Raw genomic sequence first — 23,729 nt, 5'->3', positions numbered from 1 at the left:
TAAAGACAACGATTTTCCACCTCAAGGGCGCAAGCCTCCAATACTATCAACATGGCCGCCCAAACCGCTGATCCTCTAGCGGACGAGCTCGCTCTGGGATGGGGTGAAGACACGATTTACTGCGAAGCGACTTGCGACCCCGAAGATGTCTTGTACGAGGGTTCAGACGACGAAAACTACGATAACCCTATGTCACGAAAACTACGTATCGAAGCAGCAGGTCAACGATTTCTCGACGGCAAAACACCAGTCCTCTTGACAGCATTGCTCAGAGGCCCTTTTGATGCGAAGTCCTCGAACTGGGTCAACCCGTGGCGTTCAAAGCACCGAACGGCCGGAAATGCAAGAATAATAAGGACGTCGCCTGGGAAATTGAAAAGGTCTGCCAACGTTAGACGCAGCGTAACTATACCAGAGACAGTTCAGCCGGCTAGTGATAGTCTGGAATGTCACCTCCCGAGCCCCGAAAGCCTTAACCAAACTTCCGAGACCGAAATACACCCTTATTTGGAAGAAGATGAGCTCGCCAAGGTCCGAGAATGGAGAGATGCCGTGGACGCTGAAAAGAAACCGAAGGACGAGTTCTGGGCATCAACACCACAAGGATCACTGTCCGAGAGAAAGCGAAAGGCCAAGGGATCTTCATGGTTGAAGCATTTGGCGAATAAACGACAACGAACAGATATCATAGAAACGGGTTCCATTGATACTCCGGTCCCATCCCGAAATCAACCTTCATTCTCAGCTACGAAGGCGTTCAACACATCCTTTTCAACTGTCCCCGATCGCTTGCCGTCTTCCGCCATTGCAACAAAGAGATTCTTCTCAACGCCGCAACATGAGCAACCCACTTCAGAGGACGAACTATCCCGCGATAAGGTTAAGCTGGGTCGACCCTCTGCGCCTTCGTCGTCATATTTATCAAGTCTACAGTACACTCCCGTCCTGAACGCACATGCGAATATATCGTCACGAGACAGTATCGATCAAGTCTCGGTTTGTCAACGAGGTTCTGTACCCGGATCAACTGATTTGAGAGCCCAAGATGAAGTTTTCAGGAATTCTCGCCCAGCTTTTGAGACCCAAGAAGATGACAGTTTCTGTTTTAAAATGCGGCCAAAGCTCAATCAAGCTGTTAAGACTGCATCAGACCAAGATATGTCCATATCTAGAGACGAGGACACTTGGTCTGGCCTGTCATCGCCCAACGATGATATGGCCAGCACACCAGTAGAGGAGGGGCGCAGCCTACGAGACTCAGCAATGGAAATTGATCAAATCGTTGTGACAAGTCCTCTGTCATCTATCTCAAGCAAGGAGTTTCGTGGATTCGAGATTTCTGACAGCCGACCTTCTTCGATGATTGACACCACGCCATCTGATTCGATCAGCGAATGTCAATCAGCCACAGGGTCAGAAGATGAGGACATGGGTGTGACTGTGACAGCCGATGTCGCCAGCAGCCTGGCTGTAACTGAAAATCACGAGAGCATTGTCACTGCCTCCGATCACATCCGACCAGATAGCGCCAGTGCTTCTTCGATGATTGACACCACGCCATCTGCTTCAGAACTCACAAGTTGTCCTAGTCAAGTGTCAGCGGAAGACGCAATAGTGCTCGTCACTGAAGAAATGCCCAGCGAATGCCAATCGGCCACAGAGTCAGAAGATGAAGATATGGTTGGGACAACGGATGTCACCAGCAAAGCGAAAGCCACTGAAGTCGTATCCCCAACAACACTCAATAATAGGACGCCACAAACCTTAGCAGGACGTCGTCGCGAGGCTGATACGACGCCATCAAAATCCACAACACCTTCTCATGCTGAGTATCTTCTCAGAACTTCAATCAAGAAGAGATTCATTCCTCAAAGCTCATGGGAAAAGTTGGCAAAATTGACTGGAAGCCCTGCCTATCAAAGCATACCCCAAAGAAGAGCATCTTGCCCATCGAAACTGGCATTTAACTCTCCCAGTGATCGACGGAAAACAACATCGGTTCAATCTACTCCCATGAAGACGACTATCCGTCGAGCTTTGAGTCTTCCTCAGCCTTCGTTACAGAACGTGAGACCAACTGTTGTCGATAGCCTAGCCAAGGAGTTACAGCTGGAGCAAGAACAGCGCCGGCCCAACTCACCAAAGGACACGCGTATTCCCTTCTCACAGCAGACTCCATGGGTTGATAGCAAGCTTTCTCAGTACGCTACACTGAGCCTGGGCAAGATGTCTACAGACAGCCCTACGTCAGAGTCAAGGGAAACGGGCACTATCGTGGCTGAATCCAGCCCTGTGGGACAAACCCCCTGGACAAACGAGATGGCTGAACTGCCGACGATGCCCCTGCCCATGACACCTGTTGTCGAAATAGAGGATCGCACAACAGTCGAAGAGCCAAACACACCAGCCGTTGCATCTCAGGTTGATACGCCACTACAGGATGCCTCTGCGGCAGCCACAACAGTCATAGAATCAACGCCTGAGCCCCAATTCTCGGTCAAGTCATTTGCATCCTTCAGAACAACTTCTCCAGGGCATAGTTCTCGTCGAAGCAAGCGCGATGTTTGGAGGGGATTGGGAAGCCGTTTGCCAAGCACGCAAGGTATTTTGGCTTCCGCAACAAAGAATCCTTGGGTGGTCAGGGGCTCTGAACGCCGAGTCTCCTTCGCACCGCTACCCCATGAAACCGAGGGATATTCGAGTAACCCAACAACACCCTGCCCATCTACATCTAAGGGGCGTGAAGGCTCACCGCCACCTGATACTCCTATGTCTGAACTTCCTACGTCTGGAAGTGACAAGTTTCATAAGCACTTTGATGCCGTTGTGCGGGGACCTATCATCCGTCACAAACAGCGTTTGCTCCCATCAGAATCACAGCGTACAATTGGCAGTCCAATGCCAGATGCTATGGCAGAGGCTTTCCTTTCGGCAGACCAGCTGCGTCGATCGGCTCCTCCTTCGGATCCAACTAAGAGCGATCGCGAGTCTGATGAGTCGCAAGACCCTATGGAAATGGCCGAAGATGTGTTCCGCGAGATGGACCACGTTTTCGAATGGAACCTTAGTGGAACAGAGTCATCGCCTCAGAAGACTCAGGGCCAGCAAAGTCCATGGTGAAGGATCACCAAGAACGTTTACAACAATTCGAAGATTTCATTGCGGGCTTTGCTTTACCCCTATGGATAAACACACTACTTGAGAGAGAAAAGAATTTTGTTTTTCATGCATCAGCATTCATGCCAAGCGTCGTGGACCTCGAGCGTATCAGGAGTTTAAGGATGAACAGGGAATGAAAGACACGACAGTCAGACTACGGGAGTCATATATGGAGGTTCACATACCACTCAGGCGTATAACGGATAGATACCTCAAGTAGATTCAACACGAATTCAAATTATGTCATACATACTCAGACTATCCTAAGTGATAAAAAGACTTAGGTAACTTAGCATAAGTTTAGGGTCCCTTTTGCGGAGTTTGCTTTGACACCATATATCAACGTCTGATATTTTCTTGCTCCCTGAGGGGCCGTAGTAAAGAGACACACGCAAGCTCTGTTGCAGAGGCAACACTATCAGACTCGAAATTGGATTCACGGCACGCGTCGATATGGAATAGGACCAGCTCAGAGCTACAAAGCATTGACTACGTATTGTACACTCAGTCAAGTCAGTCCCTATTGTTCCAACCACGTGCAAGCCCAACATTCCGGGGCCCTGGAAACGAGGTGACACGCTTTCTCAAGCTGTACCTCGTAGCATTCGATTCTGACACCGCTTCTTACAAATGCAAATCATGATGAAGACGCATAAAAACTCTTTTCCTTCGTCTATTCAAAGAGAAACGTGCATGATGCAAGGCATGTAATGCTGTCCCCCTTTCATCGCCCATGAGCCCGCGGTTACGGAGCTGATTCGCCAGGGACCAGGTGCGCCTCACAAATCTCTAATTGAACTTAACTTAACTTACGTTTTGGTGTTTTTAATAGCAGCATGTAACGATTATGCCAAGTGGTACAAACAAGTACTTCCTCGCCCTGATTACACGCCCCCTGGCGGCACATGGTTGCGAGGGCAGCTGTTTGTGGATGGGTTGAGCCAGATCGACGATTCAGTGTGGTGAACGCTTTGGCCAGTGGAAGTTTCGGTGTAGACTAGAAGCGGCGACGGAACGTGATTCAAGATGCCGGAATCGTATTCTGGAGATGATCTCTCAGGGGGGAGGTACTTCGTCATCCATGTTGAGAAATTGAGGATTCGATGCCAGGGCTGTCTGGATATCTCAGTGACACAGCGGGATCTGGGGTGGAGCAGTTTTCCGCCCAGCCCGGTCCCGGGAACGGTAGTATGCATGCTCTGGAGGAGAAATCTTATTAGTCGGATCTGAGGTATAGATCCACGCAATATCTTGATGTAATTCCGGTCTTGCCTTGCTAGGGCTGTCGTCTCTTGTCTCTTGCACGTTGCGCTTGGTAAGAAGACCCATTTGCAAGAGTCAGATGACCATGAAGTCTGTGGGTTTGTGGATTTGTATCCATATACTGGCAGATCTCTCAGAGCGCGAATCCAAGATTTGTCTTGGAAGAATACCATGAGGCGGGGGATCTTGGTGCAGAGCAAGGCCGAGTCAAAGCCCTACTACGAAGCAGATAACACTCGACCGGGTCTTTAACCCGGTTGAGGCGGCTAAAGAAGGGCCTGCATTGATAAACATCCTTCAGACACTTTCTTTGATGGGAGTGACAGAGAAGCACACGACATCTCCAAGGATCGGCCGGTTCTCCTTCCACAGTGCTTCTCGCTTCCCCTTCCCCTGAATTGGCGCTGAGTCAACGCCGTAGGACATGTCTCACTCGAGATAGTCCATGTCACTCAAGATTTGAAGCCGGGGGTGACAATGAGGCCGGGTTGTGTTGAAGGTCGAGTGTTTCGAACGTCATGGAACGTGAAGTCGAGGCACGTTGTTGAGAGACGGGCAACTATTGGCCGGAGAGTGACATGCACATCTCTGTGGCATTGACTTTGGCGCGATAAAAAAGAGTCTGGCTAAAAGATGGGGTAGATCAGCGACTTTGTTAATTGGACAATCGAGGTAGGGATGGTCAGGGCAGGGCTTGTTCCATGGATTCATGTATCTTGATAATTGATGTTGGTGTTGGTGTAAGAGACCCAAGAGCCACTTTGGCGGGATGGGACGTGCCGCCATCGTGTAAGCTACAGTAGCTCAACGAGATGATACGACCAGTAACAGCGTCTTATGTATCTGTAGAGCAGAGCCTTTCATTATTCATGCGTTTTGAGAAACTGTAAATTTGTTCGGGGCACCGGGGAGGTTTGATAGTAGAAGTTTCTTTTACCCGGAGCGATATAGGGTAAGGTCTAACCATGGATGTTTCAGTGCACGCCTCTCTCGGATCAAGGGCTCGAAACAAATTCCACCGATTAGGCGTTGCAGAACAAACATCCATGGCTTCATGCAAGTGTTTGCACCGTTGGCGGCCGCAGTCATATGTGAACTCGGCTCCTTTGTCTTCCTTCTTGTGGTTGATGCATGTTATTAGCGGGGATATCTCGACAAAGATCCAATGTCTAACAACACACCCCAAGGATATAAGCTAAGCGCACAATTGCAACAATAGAAGAAAGAAAGAAATAGCGTCTCGCGCAATATACCCTACTCTGCAATGGGCATTCGGTAAGGGCTCGAAAATGAAGCGATCCACGGTACGGAGTAATCTTTTGACGTTTCCTGGATGCCATTTCAGGGGAATATGATCAAGCTCAAACAAAAAAGAAAACTCATAATATGCCAAAAGGGGGTACGGACGGCAGGGCTGGAGCCATTCAACAGAGTTGCTGAGAAAACGTGTCTCGGAGGTTTCATTGTGTCATCGGAGATTGATGAGCTGGCCATGATGATGATGATGAATGATGGAATGAGGAAGCTCTGTGCTCTGGGGTCAGCGACTGAAAAGACCGGACGTGGCAAGGCGACACCAGACTCTTCATCTACTGGCCAAAGCCAACATGTTGTGTAATGAATAATAAAAATGCAAATTGTAAGCCGCAGGCCGAGTCTGTGATCTGAACCAATACCAAACCATCCAGATGTCAATGTCTTGTGCACTGGGGTCTCTGTTTAGAGAATCTGGGGTTATGATCAGCGCATAAATGGAATTGAAATCGCACTGTCGGCGCAACTGACCTGACCTGATATCAACAACACCCATCATGGATGCATTGCGAAGATGTCATGATCTTGGCCAGTTTCGAGGCATCACATGACACCCTTTTAGATTCCCACCAAACGGAGCCCCGCACTAAGAGACACCATTTGATAGATGCATTGATGGAGGGTGAACGATACGTGTGCGATGATGGGAGAGTATGACGAGATTTGTTGATGATGGGCAGTTACTTAGGCCTGTGATATTCTATTCACGTGGAATGAGAGTTGCTCGATCAATTCTTAAAACTCAAGTGAGCACTGTAACGCCTTTGGCTTACAACCAGTTCGCAATACAGCATGGTAACCTCCTGAGAGGCCAACCAACAAGGGCCTGCATACGCCATGTTCGAATAGGAATCCAAACCAAAAGATTCCGAAACCTTAGCCACGCCACTTCTCTCTATCTCAACCTCGACCATTGTTCCTCACTTCTTGCTGTCAAGGGATTAACCTAGTCCCTTCAGTATAGCCTTGTCGGGGAACCAAACCATCCAGCAGCCGCATCAAAAGAGAGACGAAGCACCAATCATGAAAGCCAATTGCTAACAGAAACCATCAAATGTCACGAACTAAACGTGGGTCTCCCTTGCGGTTTGCATAGCCGAGAATGAAAGGGCGAACGTGACCAAAGCGAAAGAAAAATCCAAGAAATGACCCAAGAATGACCCAGTGATGATCCCTGTGAAACACAGCATAGGTTCCGCCAAGCGGCCGACAAAATACGTCAGCCTTGGCTCAAAGTTTGCAACTCGAACTTTGAATCCGAGGACGAACAATTCAAAAGTTGAGAGGCATACATTCTCAAGATATAGCATTAGAGAGGGTTGAATAGGCGTCTTATCAGCCATTGACTTCTCTCAGACAGCACAGCTTCCTCAAAAGTCATAGGCATGATGCAGTTTTATTTCCTCACCCTCAAGCTGCAGGGTTAGATGCAAAACCTCCACTTTCTGGCAGCGACGGCGTAGCGGGGCTTCTAAATAATTGCCTAAAGCATCGTGAGTCTACCCAATAGTTACTCAAGCTGGATCCATGATGATAAGGACATGCATGGGGATCTGACGCTTCACGCATATCTGCGGAGCGTCCTTTTACAGCGGGACCAACTATGGTACTCTTTTAGGCACATTGCAACTTCAATTGCAAACTGCGAGTGTAAGTGTGACTTGGTGAAGTGGTAGGAAACATATGCAGATAATACTGGGCAATGCAGATCTGATAAGCAGAGGGAGCGATAATATTCGCAGTTGATCAGACTGAAACTTTGAGTGGTTCAAGCTGACTGAATTAATGCAATGAATGAATGAATGCCGTTCCACAAGTCTGATCAGAGTACGGATAAACAGCTGGCAATAATCTATTTTGAGGCTGACTGACATCAAGGTCCCCTAGAATTTCACCTTCGAGAAGCCCGGCTATCTCGCAATCCATCCACATGGTAGCGATAGGGATCAATAGGAAGGGTTTAGCCAGCCACACCCCTTCATTCCCATCTCATTCCCTCTCATCGCAATCACAATCACAACTGAAAGAAAACCTTATCAGTCTCTCAACACTCCCCTCCTCAACATCTGCTGTGTTGCAGTTCCATTAACAACTTGGCCTCAAATCCCTTGCTTTGACCGTCTCAGATAACAATAACCAGTGTTTGAGCCTCTCAACACTAAAATCACTTTCCATCCAACCTCTCTTTCACATGGGCACCACGGATAGCTCTCCCGGTGCCGCAACACATTAATTAGTATCCACTGAGGTGACCGCCGCTGGCTGGGCTTATCCAACAGCTTGGGAATTGGGTTCCTGCGACGAGCACAGACTTGGGCTGAGTTTCCCGGTGTGTGCGTATACGGTATTGGTTACTAGGGCTGATCTGCTGCTGCTGCTCGACCAGCAATCCCTTCGTCCATACGATATTTTAGTTGCGGTGTAGGTAGAGACATCCATACCGGGGAACGATGAAGCCAGGCCCGGAACTTGGCAATCAGAAAATTCGGCCTCCGGAAGTTAATTGAATACGGCCACTAAGAGCCCGGGACCCCGCGAAATGGCACAGTGATGGGCTGGGAATGGACTGGATTGCATTTATGTCTGGTTTGACCTGAAAAAAAGTATCCGGGTCACCTTGACCTTGATCAAGTCACCCCGCCAGAGAGGCAACCCCTAGTCGCTGCCAGATGCCGGGCTGGGTGCTGGGTGCTGGGTGCTGGGTGCTGGGTCAGGTACTTGTCAGTCAAAAAGATACATCGTTTTTGATGGCTTGATGTTCCAGGGCACCCTCCCTAGCCTTCGCTACAGTGATTGACTGACTGGGTGAGCGGGCAATGAACGCTCTGCTGGGTTTTACTGATGGGGGGACTGCACTGGCAGTGCCCCGCCCGGGCCATGAAGTGCCCCTCCCTCGGTCTCAGATAGCACTTTGACTTGCCTTACCGCCCCCCCGAAAAAAGCCAACCTAAAGCCAGAGGCAAGCCCCCCGGCCCCGTATCTACGAATCATTCCTCCACGCCCACATCTTCTCCCATCCACATTCATCCTCACAATCTCAACTCGCAACTCGCAACTCTCTCCTCTCCTTCTTCCTCTCTCCTAACAAACCAAGCAAAGCGTGTCGCGCCAGATGTCCTCCTCCTCATGTCCAGTCCGCATCGTCTGTCCGAAAATGCCGCACACGCCGTTCAGGTGAGCGAGCCAGAACAATGTATCCGTACCTGTTCCAGTTCTGCGCCTGTCCCTGAGGCCCTGCCAGATACTTCTGCGACAGGCCATGGCGCTGGTGCAGGCATAGCCGTAGGTGTAGGCGCGGACGCCGGACAAGATAGCAGTGTCGCTGGCCCTAATCATGATTCTGATGATGTTGATGATACCCATCAAGGGCACCTTGACCAATCCCCCGCCGTCGCCCTCGCTGTTGCTGTCGCTGCTGATCCCGCAGCCGACAACACTACTCCCACTCCCTCTTCCGTCTCTCCCTTCCTACCGCCACCCTCTACAGACAAGGTGCCCAACAACGTGCCTGATTCTGTTCCTGATTCTGATTACGTGCCCCGTGGTGATGCCAGTGCCAGGGACACTCCAGACCAAGCCGATACCCTCCCCATCGGCGCTGCTCTTGGCACTGCCTCTACTTCCAGTAATAAGAAGGCCCGTGGCCCTGGTCCCCTACCGAGGCAGACCGGTCCTTCCCTGCTGACCCAAGCCTTGGCTTCCGCGAGAGGTATCACCAATGTCAAATCTCCCAAATCCTTCTCTCCTACATCTACTCCTCCTATAACTTCGCCCTCTCCCGCAACTCTTACAAACACATCTACTGCCGCTCGACAGTCTAACCTAGACAAGACCGTCCCATCTTCTGCGACTATCTCGACTCCAACTACCCCCACTGCGCAGTCAAGTCTTTACTCGTTGACAGGACCACCATCCGCACCAGCGAACCTCGCTTCCCAATACGATCGCGATAGCGCCTCAAACCCCTTCGAATCTTCTTATCACAATGTTCCAGCTCAGCGCACCGCTCCTAGGCCGTTAGCTAGAGCCACTTCCGAATCTATCAATATGGGAGCGTCTACTACTGTCACAACGATGACGTCGCTCGTCCCTCGGGAGGCGGCGAGCGTCCCATCGACTTTTAGCCAATCAACTCTGGCAACTACACTTCGAGGTGCTCTTGATCATCGTGAACCGATTGATACGGCCCGCGGCAAGGCCTCGACATCTCTGGATCTCGATAGACAATCTGTTGACTATTACCAAACTCAAACTACAAGCTACACAGCAGCCCTTATTGACCGACCCGTCCCCCTCGATACTCGTTCAGGAACCAAGACACCACCTTTAGAGACACGAAAGGAGGATGCGAAACCCGTTCAACAGAGGCCGATACAATGGGCAAAGATGCCTCCCCATTGGTCTGGCAATGGAGCTGAAAAGACTGAAAAGATTTGGTCCATTGGTTCTGTGGAAGGACAAGAAGAAGATGGCTTAGTTGAGAAGTCTGTGACTGAGGCAATGGCTGGCCTGGAGCATAATGCTCGTAGCCGCAAATCTAGCTACAGCCTACGATTCTTCAAAGAAGGTCTACCACCAGAGGATAAGCCCCGTCGCAAGGATACAAAACAAACAGCCAAAGAAAAATTGGCACCTCTTGAGGAGGATCATAAACATGCCTTGCGCGAAGCTTCCCAACCGACAACCTCTGACAAAGAGCCGACAGCCATTCGCACTCGCCAGGAAGACCGAAAAGGTTCTTTTTTCACATCAGATTCGCTCGATGAGCAGCCTGTTCTGAGCACATCTCCTAGCGAGGATTACTTTTCCATTCCAGTCAATGGCGCCATCGAATCTGAAGACAAGGCTCCGTTGCGAGTGCAGCAGCCAACGTCCCAGGCCAAAGATGGAAACGAACAGGTGGAGTCGGCCAAACTTGTGGGGCCGATCCCGGTCTCCAATGCCGAGGCCGCCCGTGAAGCCGAAATTGTGGAGTCCAGACGGGACTCGGCGGGCAGTGCTCATACTGATGTCGGATCTCGCGATGAGGGAGAAGCCGAAGAATCTGGGGAAGAAAAGATCTCATCTGCCGTCTTTTTGCCCCACCAAGAGCTCCAAGGTCCTTGTGTAAGTGAACCACAGGACCGCATTGCGGCCCGTAGTATCCGCGTGCGGTCTTTATCGCAAAGTAATCAGCGTCCGTGGCTTGTGAAGGCCGATGAGCCAGAGTCAGAAGCCATCCATGAGAAGGATGAACCTCCTTATGGAATTTCCCGTCACCCTTCTCGTGAGAAGCTTACCTTGAAACGCGGCGACCTCATCCCTCAGCAAGGTGAAGAGGGTGCCGTTATTGAGGAGGAAATCACAGTGACAACTGACTCTCATAAACAACCGCAAATCGTGAGCCAGTATGAAGACCATGTCCATGATCATCAGCATGACCCTCAAGAGCCTCTGGAGGCGATCGAGCTCATTCCGTATAAACATCAAGTTGGTGGACACACCACCCTCTGGAGATTCTCTCGAAGGGCTGTCTGTAAGCAACTCAACAATAGGGAAAATGAGTTTTACGAGACTATAGAGAGATACCACCGTGATCTGTTGCCTTTCCTTCCTCGGTACGTCTGATCGAATTGTGTTTTGCGACCCTTTGCGTCTGTATTACTGAGATCGTGCTGAAATGCTAACTTTGACAGCTATATCGGTGTATTGAATGTCACCTTCCAGAAACAGGCTCGACGAAAGAGCACGTCCAAGAAAGATGAGGCGGCAGCAGCCGAGCGCAAAAAGGCACAGGAAAAGCTGGAGTCTAGTAGAAACGAACTGGAACAGAACGAGGGCCAAGATGCCATTAAAGTCGAGAAACCGACAGGCCGAGTTATTAGCCAGTCTCTAGCCAATAGCAACATCCCTGTTCCGACGGTAACTTTCGACGACAACAGGCACATTCTCCCCCGAAACCTTCTCCAGCCGATGCCTTTGCCAAGAGAATACCGACGACAAAGTATCTCAACTTCTACTGTATCAAACCCCTCCGTGCCATCTTCTGGCACATCGAGCAGACCGCCTCTGGATGAGCGACCCAATAGTTGGGGCGCAACCATGGTTAATAAGAGGTTGAGAAACGAGGTTTTCAACGACGCATTCCTGAAGGAACCTGTCAAGATTCATCGACACCGCCGACCACACCAGCGATCAATTCCACGTCCTACCTTGCAACGTCTCCTACGATCCACGAATTCCGACCCTGCTTTGATCAAAAGTGACTCCCCGTTCATCAACGGCCACGATGAAGCAAACGGATATCCTCAGGAACGAAAGATTGCGCATCACTACTCACATAGTGATCTCGGACCTGGGATGGATGAATACGTTCAGTCTGAGCCTGAGCAGGCTCCTGAAGAAGTTAAGGATGTGACTGGAACAAGCGCTCCAGAGCCAGAAACTCTAAAGGAAAACCCCCTCGCAGCGAAGAAGAAGCGCAGGTATTCTGCTGGCGGTCTTCGACGGAAACCCGAGGATGTTAGAGAATCCAGGGGAGACTTGAAGTACTTTGAGGAGGCTGATGATGCTGGGTATAAGGGAGACAACGAAGATAAGCCCAAGCGACACTCGAAGACACATTCTACGAATGGGCAGCATCATCCTGACACAAATGGTGCCCACCATCACTCACAGTACCTGGAGCATCTACGCCCTGAAGACGAGTTTGCCATTGAATCGACTGAGCCCACCCCAGCTATGGAAGACACTGCCCATGAGTTCACCAAGATTCCTAGGCCAGTCAATCCGAAAGAGGCAAAGACTCAAAAGGATCGAGTCGAATACTTCCTACTTCTAGAGGACCTTACCTCAGGGATGAAGAGACCTTGTATGATGGACCTGAAGATGGGAACTCGACAATATGGCGTGGAGGCTACTCCAAAGAAGCAAAAGTCGCAAACTGAAAAGTGTCGAAACACAACCTCAGCTGAGCTAGGCGTTCGAATTTGCGGATTGCAAGTGTGGAACGCTGCGAAGGGAACATATGACTTTCAGGACAAATACTATGGCCGCAAACTGAAAGCTGGAGACGAGTTCCAAGGCGCATTGCAAAAGTTTCTATACAACGGTGTCGATCTGCATAGTATTCTGCGACATATTCCAGTTGTGCTCAAGAAGCTTGGGCAACTAGAACAAATTGTGAGCAAGCTGAATGGGTACCGCTTTTACGCTGCGAGCTTGCTCATGTTTTACGACGGTGATATGTCCGAGGATGCGGACAACGAAACGATGTACGAGTCTACCACCGACTGTGCAACAGATACGGAGGAGACCTCGCGAAAGAAGACGAAGAACAAGAGGGAGATTGATTTCAAGATTGCGGATTTCGCCAACAGTGTCACTCCCTTTGATAAAATTGACGACAAGCCTTGCCCTCCGCAACACCCTGATCAGCCCGACGGAGGATTTCTCAAAGGCTTACGTAGCCTGAGGAGATATTTCCTTCAGATTCAAAGGGACGTGAGACAGGAGCTGGGGCTTGATCCCTATGGCCGGTTCTCGCATCACACAGATTATGCCGGAGATCTTGATGCCGAGAACGGGATGATCAGTCTTTAGATGACCTTAGATAAGGACGGTGGTGTACGTTTGAGACGAAGTGTCTGATACCCATTACTTCACTTGAATTTGGACGGTTTTGCAAATGGATTTTTTGCTTTCGCTGGAGTTTGGTTTGTTTTTCTTGGCACTTTGCTCTTTCACGGCCAACTTCTCTCCCACGGAGGGACCCTGGAGTTCACAGGAATTATCACCATGGCGGTATGGAACTGGAACAAAACCCAAAGGGTAGAAGGAACAGGACTTATGTCTTATGACATGTTGAATTCAACTTAAAACATACCCTGCATCGGTTATGGCGCAACAGCAAACAGGAAAGGGGGGGCCGGAGCTGGAGTTTGAAAAGCCCGTTTTTATTGTCGACTCTTTGTTTCACTTGGGCTGGAAGTGAGTGATGGGTCGAGGAGGAAAGGATTGGCAGCAGCTCTGGCTTCGCTGCAGGAAGTGCTTATTTTTGAATTTCTTGGCGTGTAGTTTCGTTGGTGTTGGGGATGGGGAACGAAAACCAGAATGATGATGGTGTTTTTTGTTTGGCGATCTGCTTGTACCTTGACGGCAGTGAAACGGGCATATCCTGGTGGTTTCGGCAAGGTAGCTCTTAGACGTTAGAGAAAATGCAAGCTAAAAGGTCGTTGGTTCATACTCCGTATACTGAGGTCTGATGGTTTGGTCTCGTATTTGAGTGAGCACGATCTTATACGCCTCCAAGGCTGGCCAAAGAGCCATCATCTAGGTTTTCCTCTTATCAGCCTTGTGCTGTAGCAATTGGTCAGGCATCTTGGTATAAGTCTAAGTTGTGAGCCAGGTGTGTTATTTGCAGTTGAGACTTGTGGCTGAGAGCTTATTCCGGCAGACAGAACTTAGAGTGAGCACGAGATCCGTGAGGCTACCTAGGTTAGCGTCGTAACTGGTTCCTGCGAGATAACTGTTAGCTAACAACAACCCTGTCCAACCTACCATTTGTGGTTGGATGCATCGTAAAATGCTACTATACATGCCGATTGTTCCTGGGTCAGCTATATATTCTCTCCATATTAATTCAGCATATTCATCTGACCGTAAATCTCACCAGCAAACATGGGTTCCATTATATCGACGCTCAAATCAACGGCATCGGCCATATCAGCTGGTCTGAAGACTGTTCTGACGCTTCACAAGCAATTCTCATCTCTTCTCGAACGCGCGTCCTCAGAGCCAGGATTTCCCGTGCCACAGTCCACAAAGTCATACTGGCTCGACGACCCGCCATTCCCAGCACTATGCGACATCCGAGATGACAAGCTTCCCTCAGAAGTAGACATCGTCGTCATCGGCAGCGGCATCACAGGCGCAGCAGTAACAAAATCTCTGCTAGAGCTGTCCAACTCTAGTCTAAGAGTTGTAGTCTGTGAAGCAAGACAGCTATGCAGCGGTGCAACGGGTAGAAATGGCGGACATATTAAAAGTGCGCCATATGATGAATTCGCCATGTTCAAGTCGAAATTGGGACCGGAGAATGCGAGGCGGATAGTGAGGTTTAAGAGAAGGCACTTGGAGATGATGAAGCAGCTGGGGAAGGGGATCGAGGTTGCTGAGGTCAGAGAGGTTGAGACGGTGGATGTTTTTGTTGAGAGGGAGGATTTTGAGAAGGCGAAGAACCAGGTTGAGGATGTTAGGGCGTGGATGCCTGAGGAGAAGCATCGGGTTTGGGAGGCGGAGGAGGCGAGAAAGGAAGTGAGTTCTATGCAGATGAAGGTTACGAGTGAGGAACTAATGGGTATAGTTTGGTTTAAATGAGCTTGTTGTGGGAGCTGTGACTTACACGGCTGGCGCACTCTGGCCATATCGTCTTGTCACGAGTGTGTGGAACGATTTACTCGAGCGATTCTCGGGGTTGAGTATCAATACTCATACACCCGTCGAGAAGGTATCTCATAACCCAGATGGCTCTTATACAGTTACAACACCTCGTGGAGTCATCAAGGCGAAGCATGTCATTCACACAACGAATGCTCATGCTGGACAACTCCTCCCTCCAGTCAGGGGCTGTGTCGTCGGTGCCATCGCACATATGAGCGCTCAGCGACCAGGATCTTCATTCCCTCCAACCCAAGGAAACCGCTCATGGTCTGTAATCTACAGCCCAGGCTTCGACTACATAACCCAACGACCAGATCGACCAGATGGCACACCAGGCGATCTAATGATAGGAGGAGGTTTCTTCCGCAGCAAGGAAGACGGTCTCGATCAAGTCGGAATCTGGGACGATAGCAAAAACCACGCCCTTCCCCTAATGCACATCCGCGGCGTGATGCCCTCCGTCTACGAACCAAACTGGGGCACCGGAAGCAGTCTCATCAAAGCCTGGACTGGCATCATAGGCTTCACGGGTGATTTGATGCCCCTTGTTGGACGAGCCCCTGGGTCGAAAGGATCAGGGGAGTGGATGGCTGCTGGGTTCTGTGGCGAGGGGATGGTGTATGCTTGGCTTTGTGGGACGGCGTTGGCGGTCATGGTGCTTGGTAAAGAGGGGGAGAAGTTGGGAGAGGGTGTTGGGAGGCCGGGGGGGCGGTTGGAGGAGTGGTTTCCGGGGGATCTATTGGGGGTTGATAAGGAGAGGTTGAGGAGGGCTTATATCGCTAATGCGGCGGAGTTTTTTGAGTAGATGCTGAGGTGTTGCAGTGAAGTAAGGCAATGATGTATAGGTGGTTTACTGGTTCGGTTGAGATTATGGTATGTGATATGGCGTGGCGTGGAGTGAAGCGTTGACGGGTGTCTGCCAGTGCAAGCTAAGGCTGCATGCATCACCACTTTCATCTCATGTGTAATCGATATAATTCCCTTGTTATCAGCAAACTTCTTCATTTGCTCATTCAGCTCTTTCTTTCGCTCCTTTCTCTTCATCATCACAGTCACCTTTTCCAAGCGTTGCAACTCTGCCCTTTTTGACAACCAAGCTGTAGCAACTCCATTCCAATGTCACTACTCAACATGATGCCTGAAGAGCGCATCGACTCATGGCGTCAACGCGTTCCAAGCCGCATGGATCGCGAGGATCCCTTCGAAGGAGACCACTTCGACGAACGTCCCTCCACACGCCTCGTATATTCTCCCCCTGACAAGCTTCTCTCTGCAATACTAACCATGCCGCGGCAGACATTTCATGATGTTTCTCCTCCTGAGGCTAGACCTTCTACGCGCCTGGGCTTCTTCCGCGCCGCTACACCTATGTTCGGACGTAGTTCTACACCTTCTTCTACTCGACCTGCTTCAAGCATGATGCAACGACGTGTGGAGGGGAAGCGAAGGAGTTTTCTGAGCTTGCTTACTCGCAAGAGGAAGAGAAAGGAGCCGGAGGAGATTCCGAGGGATCCTGTCCGTTTGAACTTTTTGTTTGTGGGGAGTAAGGCCGCTGGGCAGACGTCTTTGCTATTGTGAGTTCCGCAGAGCTTGTGTCGACGTATGTGCTAACATTGGACAGTCGATCCCGTTATGGATACTTCCCTGATGTGAGTCTGACATCCACGCATGTGAGTTTACGCTGACATTTATTAGTCAAATGCCTTTTCTCGTCCTCTGTTTGAGACCTACGTCAACGAACGAATCTACCACAACCAACCTGTGCGCATGGAGCTGTAGGACACCTCTGGCGTACCAGATCTGAACGTCGTCGAAAAGCTGACCTACATCGAATGGGATGCCGTGTTTCTCTGCTTCGACATCTCGGATAAGATATCCATGTACACAATCATCCAATGGGTAAGCTCAGCTTTCCACTGTTAATGAAGCAAAACTAACTGAGTAGTGGCATCACGCTTCGAGCCAAGGCTTCACCAAATCTGCGAGTTTTGCGCCATTGCTGTACCTCGTCGGTCTAAAGAAGGATCTTCGCGACCAGTGCTTTTTGGAAGATCATCAGACTGGTTCTGCATTCTCGTCTTCTGGATTGCTGGCGTATCCGACTTGCTGCATTTGCTCATCAGAGGTAGACTCCCCAACTCCTTTCGATCCCGTGAATCATGCTCTTACCTTTTTAGGCAACTTGGCAGGCCACTCGGATTGGCGCACACAAATACATCGAATGCTCGGCTGCGACTGGTGAAGGGATGAAGGAGGTCATCGATGACTCTGGAAGAGAGGCGATGAGAAGACTTGTTGGGGGGCAAGTGCCTGAGGAGGAGGTTATTCCCAAGAAGAAGCGACGTTTCTTCTAAATTGTTTGAGTACTGTGTTGTGGTTCGACAGTCAAGTGACAATTGGACTTGCTTGCTTTGCTGAATGAAGCTTGTGTTGGAGAGAACCCTGTAATGTGAGGTGCACATTTGGACTCAAGGGTTTTTAGACGGGGGTTTTCTTCTTCTTCCTTTTTTTAAAGCAGCGGTTATCAGATAATCTGGTAAATATGTGCTCTGGAATTACACTGGCTTGTACGATGAAGGGGTGGGATCGAAACATGAAGGGTTGATCCAGGGTAGTCCAATTCAACGATGTAAGTCAGTTCAGCAACTCCATTGAGTCCCGGTCTTTATAGCAGACGGTCGTAAAATTTGATTGTAAAGTTAAAAGAGAACATGCAGGTTGTGCACTTGATTCAACATGGTAAATTGTGTTTGGTGTGTTCATATGCAATCTCGAAGAAGACGCATCTCAGCGTTATGAGCTTGGCTGGCTTAATGAATACTTGGTCTCTGCTGCCACTGCCAGTGCCAGACTCCACTTTCAACTTTGTCACGTCGAGAGGTGCAGATGAATACTTGTGCAACAGACTGAAAAGCAATACAAAGTCTTCACTGAATTACTACTCCGCTCAAGGTGGATATAATTCTTTCGCTTCTTTAACCTTCTTGTTTTGGTTTCTGAATTCGATCACCAAAGTAGTTTGCTTAGAGCGCGAAGATAAAAGGTCCACCTGTCAAGTTCTACGTCAACCTCACTCACTTCACAGTACGAGCACGGCGACATCAATCTACCATCGAGAGTTCTCAACGCAAACATGGTGATGATTATCGCCGCCGCGGGCGTAGGGCTTGCGATAGGCGCCCTTGCCTCGCCCCGACCGCTCGTGGCCTTTCTTTCCGCCATGTCCATCTACATCGTCACCCTTCTTATTGTGTTCTCTGTAAGCCAAATCTCACAATCGAAACCAAATCTCATCCTCCGATACTGACAAAACCAAGGCTCTTCATATCCGACTTGTCAGGCGTCGCCGCAGAACAGTGAGCAGAGAACTGTCTTCTCATAACCAACGTCGCACTCCATTTGGTTATAACATCTTTTGTCTATTCAGTGGTGGTCACACTAAGGAGATGCTCATGATGATGGACGATGGCTTCTGCAACTTTGATGGTTTTCACCGACGGTACTTGGTCTCCTCCGGTGATACCATGTCGGAGGATCATCTTGAAGATTACGAAGCAGACCTGAAGGCACTGTGTGCTGCTGAGGGGACCAATCCAGGAGCATACGACGTTTTCACCGTCACTCGTGCGCGCCGTGTTCACCAATCACTCCTGACTACCCCCTACACGGCCTTTCTCAGCCTGGTCAGCATCTTTCCGGCTTTGTTGACTCCGCCACCCAAGATTGATGGCGCCGAGCTTGCATATCCTACCTGTATCTACTCCAACGGACCCGCGACTGGCTTCTTTGTCGGCCTGGCAGTGCACATTCTCAAGCTCCTGGGCAGGATACCCGAGAACTCAATGCACTTCATCTATATCGAGTCTTGGGCGCGCATCAGTACCCTGAGCCTCACGGGCAAGCTCTTCTACTACACTGGCATCGCGGACGTTTTGGTACAGCACCAAGAAGTTGCTGATAAGTATGGGCTCAGGAACTGTGGTGAGATGGTCTTCAACGCTAGGCGACCGGATATTTCATCGACAGATGATAAGATGATGGGTTGAAATCCCAACCCAAGAATCTCTTGGAATATGCGTTGATGCTTTTTGATACATAGACAATAAAGGTTACATGGTTTGTGTACATGACGGGTATCATCCGCCCTCCCTGATATAATGCTATCAAGGTGATTTCTTGCCCTCAACAGCCTCGGCCTTTTCCTCTGGCTCTGCATCATCTGCGATGTCCTCCTCCACCTCCTCGAGACCAAAGTCCTCGATCTCCGAATTGCGACTCGCCTCTTGTCGCTCCGTCTCCTTTCCAGCCCAGATCTTCCAGTTCTCGAACTCACGGTCCTCGAGCTGGTGCGAAACATCAATGCGGGACTTGCCAAAGTAAGCGCCTACGTGCTTGGCCTCCTCAAGGGCCACTCGCTTCTCGATCTCTTCCTCTTGGCGTAGACGGTAGAATTCGCGGCGTGTGATATCGTATGCCTTTTTCTCCGACAGCCTCTCTTTCTCCATCAACCATAATTGTCGTTGAACAACACTATAGAATGTTAGCTTGGTCCCATCATACTACCGATCCAGAGAAACTTGCCATTCACCCGATAAAGGAATATTAGGCTGTCTCAAGCCCTTGCTCCAATCGCAGTACTGGTAATCCTTTCCGTCTGACTCAAGAATAACCCGAGGTCTCGCCAACTCCCAAGGATGATCTCGATAGAACGTTGATCGCAGCCTATCCTCACGATACCATATCCCTTGAGGCCGATAGAGGTTCTTTGGCTTTCTAACTTGTAGGTTCGGCGATCTTAGACGGGGGGTGACGTTTCGAACGAGTGTCTCGGCCGGAGGGACGGATTGCATGATGTTATACCATGGCGGCGTAGGGATGGATTTGTCGCCGAGGACGTTGTGGTTGAGCTCTTCCGTGACTGTTTGTAGGACCCTTGCGGGTCGGATCTGTCTGCCTCCCATGGTCTATTCTACGGCTGTGTCAGTAGAGCCTCAATTGAGTATGGCGATATAAATAGAGGCGGCCTTACGGTATCAATTGACGCTCTGATTGGGAGTGATGCCACACGGGACTAGGCTTGAGCCGCAATGTCGTGGTGGTGAGTGGAAATTTTGGAGATGCATCGGTAAATCTTAACGCCGGGTGGGATGTTGACAATAAAGGTCAGACATTGAATTTAGTAGAACCAGATATACCGGTGCAAATTACTTTTCAGATGGAATATATAACATTATTTGCGTTAATAGATGATAAAATAAGATATGATACTATATAAAATTAATTGTTTGTTTGTACTTCAAAGAAATATCCTACCTACCTTGCTTTATCTGTTTACATCTCATATGATACAGCGCGGCTTTTATTTTCACTCGTCATCTGGGGTATCTCCCCATAGCTCGGCGCGAATGACAGTGCAGCAAAAAACCATCTCGAAAAAGGTCCCACTTATAAGAACAAGCCTCCCGTCTCAACTTCCGCTGGCATTAGCTCTTCCTGAGAGAGATTGCCGATCTGATTTCTTTCTCAGCGCCATTTCCCTTTGCCCAAATCCACAGTTCGAGGCAAAATATCGCTCCGGCTACAAACCAGAAGTCGCAGCATCATGAGGAGGAGCTCATGAAAGTCTCTAGTCGAATAGACGGCTCCCTCTGTGCGGTGCTTTCGAACCGAGCGTCGGCCAGTTTTGGGGTTCCTACCACAAGGAGGAGTCTCTGCACTGTGAGAGAGGCTGGGAAAGAGATACAGAGAAGAAGATTGAACTCGAGATCTCCGTCCTCTTGTTCCAAGAGCTCGTTATGGCTCCTCTCGACCTTTTCGCCCGCTACCGAGGCTCGACGTGCCTTGCCTTGCTGTCGCTCCCGAAATGTCCTGAACAATTATAGCACCGCTTCCGCTGCCGCCGCACCGATACCCCCGATAAATCAGAGATTCCATACTCAGTATGGCCACGACCCTCGACACCTCATGGCTCTTGTGCCACAGGAAGACGCCGGAAGCGTTGAAGAGCACTTGGAGTACTATCGGGATCCATACCGAAGGGGTTATGCCCCCGCCGACGGCCAGAAAGTTCAGGTGTCGGAAAACAAAAGAGATGTTGAATATCCGACGGAGGATGAGACCTTCAAGGCCGATGACGAGACGAAAAAGTTGATCGCAAAATTATGCAAAGCCATATCGTACAAGCTCCGCCACCCATACCGAGCAACCCTCGAACCTATTTACGACCTGTACCTTCAGCTTCCAGAACCAAGGATGTTGTATCTCACTTGGCCATGGCGGAACAGGCTGTTGAAGATTATGGGTTTACCTCCTAAACGAAACTCAGAGTCGATGCTGCGTTACTTTGCGCTGATCGCCGACGTCAAAACCGCAGGGTTGACGCTGCGACGGACGCATTGGAACTATGCCTTGGCTTTTGCAACGAAATATACAGCTCGCGTAACGACGACCGAGATGGATACTGCTTTGAGATTGTGGCAAGAGATGGAGCGATCACCCGATGCCAAAGGAAACGAAGTTACGTTCAACATTCTTTTCGATGCTGCGTCAAAAACCGGAAATTTTGCTCTCGCGGACATGATTTACAACGAGATGGAAAGCCGAGGTTATCAGTACAACCGATACCATCATGTCAGTCTGATACACTATTTCGGACTCAAGATGGACTCGAATGGGATTCGGGCTGCCTACAAAGACATGGTTGAGGCTAGTGAAATGATTGACACTGTTGTGCTCAATTGTGTGATATCGGGCCTGTTGCGATGTGGTGAGGAGTCGGCGGCTGAGCTGACATATGAGAGGATGAAGTCCGGTCACGAAATGGCGCCCAATATCCCGGATAGGGACTACGGGATGGGTCGGGTCATTACCAAGGTGTTGATGATGTTTACGAGAATCGGCAAGAAGCATCCCGAGCTTCAACAGCCGTTGCAGAAGCAAATGCAACTCTCACCAAACCTTCACACATACAAACTTTTCGTCGAGCACTACTCGGTCAAAGTTGGAGACTTAGCCAAGGTGGCACAATTTCTTGATGAGATGAAGTTCCTCAAAATTCCCATTCACGCGACGATCTTCTTGTCCTTATTCAAAGGATTCTACTCCCACGGTGGCTTTACTGGCTCTGAATGGAGTGAGCAGCGGCTAGAAGGGGTGTTGAAGGCAATGTACCAAGCACGAGACGAAAGCATAAGGGGGTTTACCATCGACAGATGGTTGGTCATCTGGGCCTTGCGAGCTGCCAAGAAGTGCAGCTCCAATGAGACCGTCATCGAAGTGTATGATGAGATGGAGAAGCGCTGGGATATTCCGGTGGACCGACAGCCGTTTATTGAGTCCATACTTCAGACCGTTCTTGACGGCGCAGACATGAAGTCGTCGACGGGTCAATGGGACGGCCCGCCGTATCGAAGATATAAAAGAGATGGAACGAGATTATGATGTAACAGTAGATTTTGTACTACCATGCACTTTAACTTAGAATAATACCCTGGGGCTCTAGAGTTCTGTATATAAAGATCCGGTTGGCTTGAAATTGTATAGCTAGCGATTTTTATAATCGCATTTTCACGTATGGTTCGATATAGCTGATGGTCGAACAAATGAAATTTCGAATCAAGAGTCGAGAATGACTGATGTCTATTTCGGATATTTACACCACATTCCACCTCGAAGCCTCCCAGTCTTTCAACACAACAGCAAATGCAATCCGTAGGCGAGTAATTTACTGGGGCTTGTAGGTCTGGTAGACTGCGCAGCTCGTTAGCATCGTGAGTTGGAGAACATCGGGACGGAAACCACGCACCAGCAATGCCGAAGGGAGCGAAGAAGCCGGTGGCCATGAAGGTCCAGTATCCGAGGCCGAACCACTTGCTTCGAGGGTTGAAGGGGATGTTGCTGTAGGCGCCCTCGGGGTAGTGGTAGGGCGAGGACATGCGGGCGCGGGTGGTCTGGAAACCTCGCTTGGTGACCAGAGAGGTCGTGGTACGGGCGGCGGCGCGGGAGAGCATCTACGGGAGCGAGTAAAGGGTCAATTCGGTTCGCAATGGTTGTGAGAGGAGTGGCGAGCTGGTCAATGGCTCGAGGCACGACGTACCTTGACGGTGAGGAGTGGAGATTGCGAGATGGAAGCTTGGGGAAGTGTCAGTGATGATAGCATCCGAGGTCAGAGATGGTGGTCTGAGGTTTGGAGAGCAAAACGCTAGTAGGTCACGTGAAGAGATACTTTGTACTTTGCTGACATGGAATCTCCAATCGGCTGTGATTGGATCGTAAGTTTGGAGACGTGACGTCGGCTCTAAACCGCAGCGGACTCGGCAAGTAAGAATGATAGATTTAGTTAGCTGAGAGCATTTTTTGAGTACATTATAGGAGCGATCTGCCTAATTTAGAAGAAAATATACTATGCGATCACTGAGATAATGCAAATCTAGTCGTATTTACTTGAAAATACAGATCTGGGCTTAGTGTCTGTCGACCTGACCTACCTATTCCCGGTCGCTGAAGACATTCACCGCCCACAGCTTGTCCAGGGGATTTTTTTTCTGCCGCAATTAACCCACTTCCCATCAACC

The 23,729-nt window shown here is 49.8% G+C and overlaps 8 protein-coding genes; 6 read left to right on the top strand and 2 right to left on the bottom strand.

Moving 5' to 3' along the window:
* Window positions 1-51: 51 nt before the first annotated feature.
* Window positions 52-3,120, top strand: FFUJ_01871 (uncharacterized protein; the record flags this gene model as incomplete). The annotated part of the gene is made up of 1 exon (XM_023573907.1): window positions 52-3,120. The coding sequence occupies one exon, from the start codon at window positions 52-54 to the stop codon at window positions 3,118-3,120; it is 3,069 nt and encodes a 1,022-aa protein (XP_023423734.1).
* A 5,742-nt stretch (window positions 3,121-8,862) lies between these two features.
* Window positions 8,863-13,317, top strand: FFUJ_01872 (related to transcription factor KCS1; the record flags this gene model as incomplete). XM_023573896.1 has 2 exons in its annotated part: window positions 8,863-11,333; window positions 11,412-13,317. 2 exons carry the CDS (start codon window positions 8,863-8,865, stop codon window positions 13,315-13,317), a joined length of 4,377 nt encoding a protein of 1,458 aa, XP_023423733.1.
* Window positions 13,318-14,394: 1,077 nt separating this feature from the next.
* FFUJ_01873 (related to FAD dependent oxidoreductase) lies at window positions 14,395-15,961 on the top strand (the record flags this gene model as incomplete). XM_023573884.1 has 2 exons in its annotated part: window positions 14,395-15,030; window positions 15,080-15,961. The coding sequence occupies 2 exons, from the start codon at window positions 14,395-14,397 to the stop codon at window positions 15,959-15,961; spliced, it is 1,518 nt and encodes a 505-aa protein (XP_023423732.1).
* A 311-nt stretch (window positions 15,962-16,272) lies between these two features.
* FFUJ_01874 (related to GTPase Rho) lies at window positions 16,273-17,510 on the top strand (the record flags this gene model as incomplete). XM_023573873.1 has 7 exons in its annotated part: window positions 16,273-16,398; window positions 16,453-16,730; window positions 16,778-16,805; window positions 16,852-16,917; window positions 16,975-17,055; window positions 17,102-17,281; window positions 17,334-17,510. 7 exons carry the CDS (start codon window positions 16,273-16,275, stop codon window positions 17,508-17,510), a joined length of 936 nt encoding a protein of 311 aa, XP_023423731.1.
* Window positions 17,511-18,289: 779 nt separating this feature from the next.
* FFUJ_01875 (uncharacterized protein) lies at window positions 18,290-19,202 on the top strand (the record flags this gene model as incomplete). XM_023573862.1 has 2 exons in its annotated part: window positions 18,290-18,415; window positions 18,474-19,202. The coding sequence occupies 2 exons, from the start codon at window positions 18,290-18,292 to the stop codon at window positions 19,200-19,202; spliced, it is 855 nt and encodes a 284-aa protein (XP_023423730.1).
* A 117-nt stretch (window positions 19,203-19,319) lies between these two features.
* FFUJ_01876 (related to RSM25-mitochondrial ribosomal protein, small subunit) lies at window positions 19,320-20,117 on the bottom strand (the record flags this gene model as incomplete). XM_023573851.1 has 2 exons in its annotated part: window positions 19,320-19,686; window positions 19,717-20,117. 2 exons carry the CDS (start codon window positions 20,115-20,117, stop codon window positions 19,320-19,322), a joined length of 768 nt encoding a protein of 255 aa, XP_023423729.1.
* A 655-nt stretch (window positions 20,118-20,772) lies between these two features.
* Window positions 20,773-22,596, top strand: FFUJ_01877 (uncharacterized protein; the record flags this gene model as incomplete). Its single annotated transcript, XM_023573840.1, has 1 exon — window positions 20,773-22,596. The coding sequence occupies one exon, from the start codon at window positions 20,773-20,775 to the stop codon at window positions 22,594-22,596; it is 1,824 nt and encodes a 607-aa protein (XP_023423728.1).
* A 283-nt stretch (window positions 22,597-22,879) lies between these two features.
* FFUJ_01878 (related to cytochrome-c oxidase chain VIIc) lies at window positions 22,880-23,314 on the bottom strand (the record flags this gene model as incomplete). XM_023573829.1 has 3 exons in its annotated part: window positions 22,880-22,905; window positions 22,961-23,165; window positions 23,252-23,314. The coding sequence occupies 3 exons, from the start codon at window positions 23,312-23,314 to the stop codon at window positions 22,880-22,882; spliced, it is 294 nt and encodes a 97-aa protein (XP_023423727.1).
* Between the last annotated feature and the right edge of the window lie 415 nt (window positions 23,315-23,729).

Source organism: Fusarium fujikuroi, chromosome FFUJ_chr01 (genome assembly GCF_900079805.1).
Source record: "Fusarium fujikuroi IMI 58289 draft genome, chromosome FFUJ_chr01".
In the NCBI taxonomy this organism is placed as follows: Eukaryota; Fungi; Ascomycota; class Sordariomycetes; order Hypocreales; family Nectriaceae; genus Fusarium; species Fusarium fujikuroi.
Note: the sequence above shows the minus strand (reverse complement) of the source record. Positions and strands in the feature narration are given on the sequence as shown.